The 11,199-nt window shown below is 34.7% G+C and overlaps 1 protein-coding gene across 2 annotated transcripts in view; it reads left to right on the top strand.

Moving 5' to 3' along the window:
* Positions 1-209: 209 nt before the first annotated feature.
* The window catches only part of LEMD1 (LEM domain containing 1), a 46,370-nt gene continuing 35,380 nt past the window's right edge, over positions 210-11,199 (top strand). For both annotated transcript variants that reach the window (XM_031937231.1, XM_031937230.1), the window contains exons 1-5: positions 210-304; positions 2,645-2,875; positions 3,395-3,514; positions 5,556-5,666; positions 7,088-7,158. In XM_031937231.1, the coding sequence (XP_031793091.1) occupies positions 3,400-3,514; positions 5,556-5,666; positions 7,088-7,158 (297 nt within the window). In that variant the 5' untranslated portion in view covers positions 210-304; positions 2,645-2,875; positions 3,395-3,399. The remainder of the gene's footprint in view (positions 305-2,644; positions 2,876-3,394; positions 3,515-5,555; positions 5,667-7,087; positions 7,159-11,199) is intronic.

Raw genomic sequence — 11,199 nt, 5'->3', positions numbered from 1 at the left:
GCTATACTTAATGTAGACAATTAAATGTTTGAGTGATTTATTGATAAGGAATGATGATTTCTCTGCGTGTTTTTTGCCTCTTTATTTGCCTACATTATTCTAAGAAATTAATTTCTCCTTCAGTTGGAAGTTGGAATGAAATTATAAACTTATTTTCATATCAATCTGTTGCTATGGAGGTTACTGATGTCACACTGTCAGTATTATGACTATCATAGCATCTAAATAGACAGAAGACCTGGTTGCTAGTAGAAACCCCAAGGCAAAAAGTCACATAGCTTTGGTGCCTTTTACGTTATGAAGGGTAAGTGGATTAATCATACAATTGAATTCTGTTTTAATATTTCCTTATGTGTTTCGTTATTTCCTCTAGGCAATTGTCTAGTGTTGCTTTAAATTTCTTTTAGAGTCTGTTTTGGGGGAACAGGTAAAACACCAGAAATTGCTTTGCAAAGATAGATGTCCCAACACATGCTTGAGCTAATTTTATCTAAACTGATTCTTCAGTATCCTACTTTACTTTTTCTTCAGGGCACCTCCATGATCGGTAATAGCTCACAGCTAATAATAGTGGACATTTTACCCATTCTTTTCTAACAACTGGAGTGGTACAAGTATCATTATGTCCATTCTGTAGTTGAGGAATCTTAGGCTCAGAGATGTTTGGATTTGCCAAAATCATGCTAGCAGATAGTGGTCCCAGGTCTCAGTTGAGATCCTTTGATCCATAAGTCAGAACATTTGTTTTAGCTTCTCTATAGTACAAGTTAAGCACAGGTTCATTGTCATAATTCAACAATAATACATATCAGGAACTCAAGGGCCAGTGATTTCTTTCTCATGAGAACTCCAGCCATTGATTGATTACCAGTTGCCTCTTATGTTACTTACACTCTTTGAAAACCTAGGCTCAGAAAGATTAAATGATTTGCTCTTGGATCACCAAGATCTTCAGCTCAGAGAGGATTAGATCCCAGAGCTTCAAAGCAGGCCTTTCTGATTCCAAGTCCAGTAACTTTCCTAGACTGCCTTAACAATGAACACTGATCAAATGTATTTTTAAACTTCTACCATATGCAAAGCATGTGTTAGCCTGAGAAGGTTCAGAAGCAAAAATAAAACAATTGTTATGCCCAGCTGCTTTATATTCTGACAGGGAATAAGAAATAAAGTAAGGCTGGATTTGGGATGTCACTGATTCAAGGAATTCCCAGGTAACAAAAGCTTTTTTTTCTAGAGTTTGGTATGTCCTTTGCATCCCAAGAGTCTCAGATAATTGTTTGGATCACTAAGAAATTAAGTGACTTGTTCAGGATTAAATATCCAGAAAGGAGACTTGAATTTACATCTTACAGGCTCCAAGGTTAATTTGGTCTATAGTACCATGCTGCTTTTCAATGATAATAACATTGAAGTACGGTTAAAAAAAAAAAAACTAACACAAATCTGTGAAATGATCCAGCCATTCTGGAGATCAATGTGGAGCTGTGCCCAAACAGCTGTCGAAATTGTGCATACCCTTTGATCCAGCAGTACCCCTAGTGGGCACCCAGTATCCCAAAAAAAATCATAAAAGAGTGAAAAGGACCCACAATTGAAAAAATGTTTATAGTAGCTCTTTTTGTAGTGACAAAGAATTGGAAATTGAATGGATGCCCATCAGTTGGGGAATGGCTGAATAAGTTATGGTATACAAATGAAATGGAACGTTACTTGTATAAGAAATGATGAACAGGCTGATTTCAGAAAAGCCTGGAAAGACTCACATGAATTGATGCTGAGTGAAATGAGCAGAACCAGGAAAACATTATATACAGCAACAACAATGAAAGATTTAACTCTTCTCAGTAACCCAATGATCCAAGGCACAAGGCAATTCCAATTAACTTTGGATGGAAAATACTATCTGCATCCAGAGAATGAAATATGGAGACTGAATATGGATTGAAACATAGTATTTTCACCTTTTTTCCCTTTTGCTTTCTTTCTTTTTCACAACTTTTCCCTTTTGTTTTGATTTTTCTTTCCCAACATGACTCACATGGGAATATGGTAAATATAATGTTAAAAATGAATGCACATGTATAACCTATATCATATTGCTTGCTAGTGTGGAAAAGAGGGAAGTTAGGGAGGGAAGAAGAAAAAAAAATTGGAGTGCAAAATCTTACAAAAATGAACATTGAAAACCATCTTTTCATGTAATTGGAAAAATAATATACTTTTAAAAATAAATTGAAGTATTAACATTTTCTTCATTTTCTAAAGATGTGATAATAAAAACAAACAATAAAGTTAAAAAAAAAAAAAACCAACAAACCACCTGACTTCAAAAAAGAAAAGTGATAAACCTGCTGTTCCTGAACTATTGACTCATTATGCAAAATAGCTCATAAGATTTTTTTATTCTTTTTAATGTACTATGTTCCTCCTAGTTGCATAATGATTGATTACTTATGAAGGCAGATCTTCTTATGTTACATCATTGTCTTGCAGTGATTTTCACTTTAATGTTAAAACGCTTTGTAATCTGATAAAAAGAAGTGAGTGGATGCCTACAATAAATTAACTCAAGGTGGATTTTCTTTCTTCTTTCTTTCAAAAAAATATATTGCTAATGGGTTTTGCCTTTTTTTTTCTTCAGGTTTTTGTTAAATGGGTAGAGATTTTAGTTCTCTGATGAAGGGATTATCTCAATAAAACTGATTGAACCTAAGACTGAGGACTTTGGAATACTGAATCATGACTTATATAAATCTATATAAATCAATTTCTCTGCCAGAAAATGAATAACCAACTTCATTCAAATGCCAGTTCAACAATTACAAAGTCTGCTAGCGGTTAATTAAAAGCTACCATCTCATTATATTCAGAGGTAAATTACAAGTGTGAAAAACACTACTGTTCAGAATAACTTACTGTCCTGTACTTTCTTTAGAAGGTCAGAAATAAATAACTTTCATTCAACTAACTGAAATTTCTTTCTCTTTCATATTTAATTAGTTTCTTATCTCTCTTTTCAAAGCTTGAATCTACTCGAGGTTTGCAGGCAGTTCTCATACCAATTTGTTGGGAAAAATTAGAAGTAATTGAACAAGATAATATCGGGAAGGATGTCACTTCAAGTTCTTTCTAATTGACAACTGATAGGTTTTGTAAAAGAGGGAGCAAAGATAAAGATGATTTTAGTATATCTTTGTAATAGTCATTTCACTCCCTCATGGTGAATAGTAATTTTTTATAGTAAGGCAGAAAGAAAGGCTATTTCATTCACTGGTATATATTCTTGCCAGATTAGGAGAGGCAGATTAACAAACATTCTTGTGGAATGATAATTTTTTGGTATGTATTTGTAAGACTTTCTTAATTGATTGAATGTTTTATTATTTCCAAGGTTCCATGACTAAAGAAGCAGGACAAATTTCCATTGACATGGTGGATATTAAATGTCTGACAGACAATGAATTGCAACAACAGCTTATCAAGCACGGATATAATCCAGGGCCAATAATACGTATGCATACAACAAACAAAAACAGAAATTAGGGGCTAGTGAAAATTTTCATATCAAAGAGGGAGATTTAATTTCTTCATCAATAACAGAATCAAAATACAGGAAAGAGTTATATAGCTGGGGGGTCACAAACTGAATCATAAAATTTTATTATTCAATATAATTTCATTAGACAGTAAAAGTTATTTTAATAATTTCACTAAATCAATATTTAGTGCCAACTATGTGCTAAACTTTGGAGTTACAGAAAAAGACGAAATAATCTAATGAGGGAGACAATATTTAAACAAATACAAAGCAAGCTACATGCAGTATAAATAGGAAATAAACAGAGGGAAGGCATTAGAATTAAGAGGAGGCTTCCTGTAGCAGGTGGAATTTTAATCGGAACTTAAAGACAGGCAAGTCAGTAGTCTGAGCAAAGGAGAGAGTGCATTCCAGGCATTGAGGACAGCCAGATAAATACTTGGAAGCAAGAAATGGAGTGAGTGGAACATCCAGGAGGCCAATGTCACTTGATTTATTGGAGAGTAAAGTGTAAGAAGACTATAAATATAGGAGAGGTTAGGTTATGAAGATCTTTGAATGCCAGAGCATTTTGTATTTGCTCTTGTATACAATAGGGAGCTACTGGGGTTTATTGAGTAGAGAGGTGACTTGATTGGACTTGTGCTTTAGGAAAATCATTTTAGTAACTGAATGGAGGATGGATCAGAGTGGGGAGAAACTTGAAGCAGGCACACTAACCAGCAGATTTTTGCAGTATAATCCAGTAATAAGGTGATATGGTTGTTGGCAATACCAGAGGAGAGAACAGGGTTGAGTATATGAGAGATTTTTGCAATGGTATAGATATGTTGACCTTGGTAACACTTTGGATACTGGAAAGTTGGTGAAAGATAGTAAAGAGTCAAGGATGACTCCTAGGTTGGGAGCCTAAAGGGTTAGGAGAATACTATTACCATTTAATAGGTAAGATAGGAGATGGGCAAGATTTAGAGGGAAAGATAATGATCTCTTTTGGACATGTTTAGTTTTAGATGTCTACTGGATATCCAGTTCAAGATGCTTGAAGGGCGGCTGGAAATATGATTAGCAATCAACAGAGAGACTGGAGCAGGATAGGTATATTTGAGAATCGTCACTATAGAGAGGAGGATTAAATCCATGGGAACTGAGTTCATCAAGTGAATAGTATAGAGGAAAAAGAGATGAAGGCCCAAAACAGAATCCTGGATTGTTAAAGGACATGATCTGGAAGAGGATCCAGTAAAGGAAAGAAGGAATGGTTAGATAAGTAGAAAGAGTGCCAGGAAAGAATGATATCCCCAAAATCTAGAGCTAAGTATGAATAAGAGAGTGCTCAACAGTGTCGAAAACTTCAGAATGGTCAAGGATAATGAGGATTAAGAAAAATCTAAAGGATTTGGCAACTAAGAGATCATGAGAAATTTTGGAGAGATTAGTTTCAATGAAATGATAAGGTTAGAAGCTAGATTGTAAGGGCATGCGAGGAAAGAAAGTAGAGAACTGTATTGTGATTAGTCTTTTTGAGTATATATAAAAGGCAAAATAGATAGAAAAGGGTAAGGATAAGGGTAAGATTAGATGAGGAAGGGAAGGTTTTTTTTCAGGGTAGAGGGGGATTAGGACATATTTGTAGGCAGTAGAGAATGTAGACAAACAGTAGGCAAGGAAGAAATTGATATGAGTAGAGATGACAAGAAGGGACAATCTGTTAGAAGAGGTGGGATGGAATGGGATGAACTGAAAATAAGGAATAAAGGATCATGATATGAGACAGGAGTGAGATGATACAGTGACAGAAGGCAGTTGGGTGATGGGAAATGAGAAAGAGGGGTGAAGAGGGAACTCATGGTCTCTATTTTTTCTATGATAAAGAAGGCAAGGTTCTCAAGTGTGACCAAAAGGGGAACCATGGGAGGTGTGAGAAGAAATGAAAAGGTTTGAAAAAGCTGCACTGGACAGTGGGATAGTAAGTTGATAAAGGATAATTTAAACTTTTTTTTAACTTTCTCAGCTTCTACAAGGCAGGTTTATGAGGATAAACTACAAGAATTGATAACACAACATAAGGCTAAGAAGAAAAGCGAAGAACTAAATCAGGATCTGGAATGTGAGGGAGATAAAGGTACTATGGTTAATCCAAAATTCATTTAGCTTAAAAATTCTTATTTTAATGGATTTGTCTAAAGCAGTTCAGCATATAGCTTAAAATAATTATACAAAGTGAGCCCTTAAATAACAATGGGGGGAACACAATTTTCACTTAAGCCCTCCAATAGGTCATGAAAACCAAGGACTATTTGTTGTTCAAGGACTTGGTCCTACCAAGAAGAATTAATATGACTGTTGCTATTTGGCATCATACAGATACCTGGAAAAAATTTTATTTACTTGTAAATTATATATATCATCCATATATGACCATACCAAAATTGGTATTTCTTCCTAAAGTCAAAATCTACTACAGGCAAATTTCAGAATCCCTCAAGATTATATATCTGATAAAAGGTACTTAAGAGAACCAAATGGATTCTTGTTTTGGCTCTCATACATGTAGCCTCACTGTCCCAAACAATAGCTTCTAAGTTGTCCTTTGGAATATGTGGATTAAGGATACTCTTTGGAATTGCTGAATCTTCACTTGTAATGGCACATCTCTTCAGAAGCTCCAGAATTTCTTTGTGGAGCCTCCCACTTTCAAAATCCTTAGCAGATGAATCCTGTGGTCCCAAAGCATATCATTCAAAGCAATCAAGATTAGCAGCAATAAGAGATAAATGTGTTGGAAGAGAGGATATTTAATCCTCTTTTTCCTCATAATTCCCTCATAATTTCCTCATAATTCCCTACCAGCAAGTGATGAGAATGCTTTGAGCCACCTAAAGGTCTGCTATTCTTTTCTTTCTCAGGAAATGATACTGGGTACTAGAAGATTCTCTAATAGATGTGCAAAGTACATGTAACAAATGTCCTTCCCACCTCTAACGAGTGCAATTCATATGAAATACTTAAGTTGTCTATGATGGCAAAGGGTTTGGTGTCTTGTCAGAATCCTGGCATTTTTTTGGAAATCACAGAATGCTATCTAAATGTTAACTATTATTATTCATAAGATACCTCAGGGCACTATGATAGACCCTGTAACAACTTTTTGTGATAATCAGATAATGAGAACTCCAAATTTTCATTTTTTGCAAAAAACAGCCTTGTTAGTCAATGACCTTTGATTGGGCAACCGTCTTCCTATAAAGAGAAGCTGTATAGACAATCAATTTGGTATAGTACCCAAAAGAGAACAGTAATGGGCCTTTGGTAATTCTTCCCACTCGCAGCCACTGGTAGGTTTATACTTGTTGCTCATGACTATCAATGCAAAAAATAAACTATTCTTATAACTCAGTAATCTAGAACATTGATACTTTTAAAAATAATAATTACAAGCTCATTTTTTAAGTTGTGAAAAAATTGAATTTGGTAATTAATGTTCATTCCTTTGATAGTTTTCACATTCTTATCTCAGTTTTTATTATGTTTCCCATGATTTAGAGGATCTTGATGATCGCATTTTGGAAAGAGCCATCACAAGATCATCAAGAAGAAGTAAACAATGCAAAAAAGTATGTAGCTTCCCCACATGTTAATATTTTACAAATAATTAAGAATGATAAATTGCAAGTCACTACTAATGATTAGGAAGAAAAAGTATGTGTTAATAATGTTATTTTGGTGTAGAGTTCTGTAATATTAAGCCATTTCCATGCTCTGGAAGAATTCATAGAAAAGGTGCTATTCTTACTCTATTTAAATAAATTCTAAGCTAGGTATGGTGGTTTCTGCTTCAGGGAGACTGAGACTGGCAAATATCTTCAGCTCAGTAGTTTAGAATTGCAGTGGATTAGTCATATTCTAGCCTATTAGTATCTGCAGACACTAAGTCTGATATCAATACAGTGTAATTATCAGAGCACCTAATGCTTGTCTGTAGTGGGGTTGTTGTAAATGATTGCATGTCCAACTTGATGGCGTTAAAGAGATGCAGTCCCTTTCCCCACCCAAAATTTATTAAGCAAAAAATCCTATAGAACAGATGTAGTCTCAAGTTCATATCTGTGGATCAGTGAGACTGTTTAATGAGAATATTGTTTAGATTCAGCACCTTTCCACTTGAACTATATTTGCAAAAGTTTCAAGTGCCTTCAGATTCAAGGAAGCTGGGTAGAGACAAGAAGCAATCAAATGAGAGGAAAGATGGAGTTAGATGGGAGGTAGTACAGCAAAGGGACTAGTAGATTAGTGAAAAGCAAAATAAAAGGGCAGGCAATTAGTGGATCAGGAACACTAAAATGTGGCAGTGGAGAAAAGGAGGCTCAGAGACTCAGATTCTATTAGGTACAGTTAGAATAGAAGTCAAGAATACAGATAGAATAGAATTTATTCTTTCAGCTACTACTGCTTTCACTTACTCCTGATTTTCAATAAGCCAGAGAGAGACTCTGAATTCCAAATGCTGAAGAATCCATAGAAATCTGCTAATGTACTTCCCCACCAAAAAAAAAAAAGAAAAGTTGTTGTTCCAAATAGTTTTATGTATCATATAAAGTAGTTACTTAATCAGTATGGCAAAGAACTCTTGATTTAATCAGTATGAGTATTTGTACCAGTGCTGATCACAACCTTTTCATAACTGAGTGTTATTCCTGATTTGCTATTACTGGAAAATTTTACCTAATGGTCAGCCTTCTGGATAATAACATCTCTTCTAGCCTGCATCAAATGCCAGTCCTTTGCCAAGTTCAAACCATAAATCCAGCTTGATATAAAACTTTACAGCATCTATTCTGCTGGCATAACCTTTGAAAAACAGAAGATCATCTCCATACCACAAGGAAAAATCAAAATGGAATTTTAATGGAAGTTACTATTACTTTCTTTCCTTAAAAAAAATCTACTTAATCACAAACTTAAGAGATGGAAAAGATTTCAGATTCAATCCTTATTCACATCATGAATATTCTCTACAATATTCCCAGCCTTCCTGACTAATGGAAAACCTCTAGTATTGTGGATCAATGTCATCTTTCAATGAAACTTATTCCATTTTAGGACATATATAATTTCCTTATGAAATCCCTCCTATAGCTTCTACCTTTAGGCCCAATTCTATGTTCTGAAGCCAAATACAATTCAGTTCAACATTTAAAAATATTTACCATATACCATTTTAAAGGCTCTGGAATGCAGGCATCTCTTCTGTGCGTCAAGATATAGATCTTCAGTTTTTGCTTCTCCAAACTAAACATCTCTAGTTCTTTTTCCTAGTACTCTTTGGTATGGTTTCAAACTACCCATCCTCCCCATTCTAACTGCCCTCTTCTGGACAGGCTACAATTTATCAGAGGTCTTTACAAAAAAACCCTGAACTACCCCTGAACCAGATCTAATATTCCAGATAACCAGGATAGTGTCCCCACTCTGGAGATTACATCCTTATATTAATATAGTCATAAGTCATGTGAGTTTGGGTTTCACATCATATTTCTGGCTTATTGAGCTCACAAGTCTCTTTTAAAACTATAAATTATCTAATTACATCTATTTAACACTTGGGCAATTAAATTTTTTTAACCCAATTGGAAAACTAAACATCCCTTCCAAATTTCATCTTGTTAGCTTTAAGTCCACCATTCTTTGCTGTCAACATGTTTTTGGATTATTTGTTTTTTTCAATGTAGTAATGGTCACTCTTAGTTTTCTACAACTCATAAACTTAATAGATGTTCATCTCTGGCTTCTTTCAAACAATAGATAATACTTTTTGTATGTTATAACAATAGGTTCATATTAAAATGTAATTTAGATTTATTAAAGTAATCCTGATTTTTATTAAGTTAATTTAAAAATATTTTACAGTGATTTGAAGGGATTCATTAAAATTTTTTTCCATTTATTTAATCCCTGTTTTGCTTTTATAATATTTTTCATATAAATCATCTAAAGATATTCCCAGGAGAAATTGGCAATCTGTGATATAAAACTAGGTCAGCTGAAAAAGATGCTTTTCATCTTTCAAATATATTTTGAAAAATCTCAGTTTAAATCAATAATCTAAAGAAGTAGGCAATCTGAAGGATATGATGGATTAATAGGTTTTTAATCCAAATATCTTATATAAACCATTCTAATTTGACTAAAGACCATAAGACTTAAGAAGAGATGAAAAAGACCACCTCACTCTTCCTTGCAGAAGTGGAGAAATATGGGTGTAGAACATCTATATACTGTCAGATTCTGTTGGCGTGTACAATACTTTTGCTAAACTATAGTTTTTTTTTCTTTGTTGTAAAAGATGGCTCTCTGGATAGGAAAGAATAGATTCATAAATGGAAGTTTTATAAAAAATAATATAGCAATTCATTTAAAAACAATAAAGGACTATAAAATATCTTAAATTTTAAATTCAAAAGTAGCTACAACTTTAAGTTGTTATTTTAAAAGTGATAGCCAAGTGTATTTATTAATATACTTATCAAAGGCTATACACTTCAGAATTCTCAAAAAAATTCTTGCTTAATTCATCTATCCATATCAATATCTAGCCTTTTTTTTGTGGCTAGTGTTCTTGAGAAGGCCTTTTAACAATCAATGTCTCCATCTCCTTTCCTCTCACTCTTCTTAATTCTCCACAATCTAGCTTCTGATCTCACCATTCCAAACTGCTCTCTCCAGAGTTACCAATGATCTCTTCATTGCCAAATCCAATGATCTTTTCTCAATGCTCATTTTCTTGACCTCTTTGCAGCCTTTAATGAGCCATGCCTTTCTTGATGCAATCTTCTCCCTAGGTTTCAGTGTCATAGAAACCTAGTATAAGACTTATTAGCAGTATCATCAGGACCCAATCTTCTCTCTAGGTTTCTGTGACACTGCTCTATCTTGGTTCTCTTACATATCTGACCATTCCTTTTCTCCTTTGTTGAATCTTCACCTAGATCTTTTCTACTAGCCATGGGTGTCCTATGGGGCTGTGTCCTGGGCCCTCTTCTCTTCTCTCTCTGTATGATTTCTCCTGGTGACCCCCACCAGATACCCTGGATTCAGTTGTCATCTATATGCTGATGATTCTCTACTCTACTTACCTAGACCTAACCTTTCAGCTGATCTCCGCTCTTACACCTCCACCAGCTTATCAGACATCTCAATTTAGATGTTCTGCAGACATCTCAGTCTCAGAAGGTCCCAAATTGAACTCATACTCATTCCTCCAAAGCCCTCTTTCCTTCCAGATTTCCATATCATTATTGAAGGTTACACTAGTCACCCAGGCTCACAGCATCATCCTCAGCTCCTCACTTTCTCTTACTCCCTTATCCAGTCTGTTGCCAAGGCTTGTCAGTTTTATCTTCACAACATCTCTGACATAGCCCAGTTCTCTCCTCTGACACTGCAAATACTCTGGTTTGGGCCCTTTTCTAGTGCCAGAACTCTCACAGTAGCCTTCTACTTGGTCTGTTTGCCCCAAGTCTTTCCCCTTTCCAGTGTATTCTCCTTTCAGCAATAAATATGATCTTCTTTAAGCTCAGGCTCCCTTACAATAAACTCCCATTCAATAAACTCTACTGATTCAATATGACTTCTAGATCAAATATAAACATTTATTT

This window comes from Sarcophilus harrisii, chromosome 4 (assembly GCF_902635505.1).
Source record: "Sarcophilus harrisii chromosome 4, mSarHar1.11, whole genome shotgun sequence".
Lineage (NCBI taxonomy): Eukaryota > Metazoa > Chordata > Mammalia > Dasyuromorphia > Dasyuridae > Sarcophilus > Sarcophilus harrisii.
The sequence above is the reverse complement of the archived record's forward strand: the minus strand, read 5'-3'. Positions and strand labels throughout refer to the sequence as shown.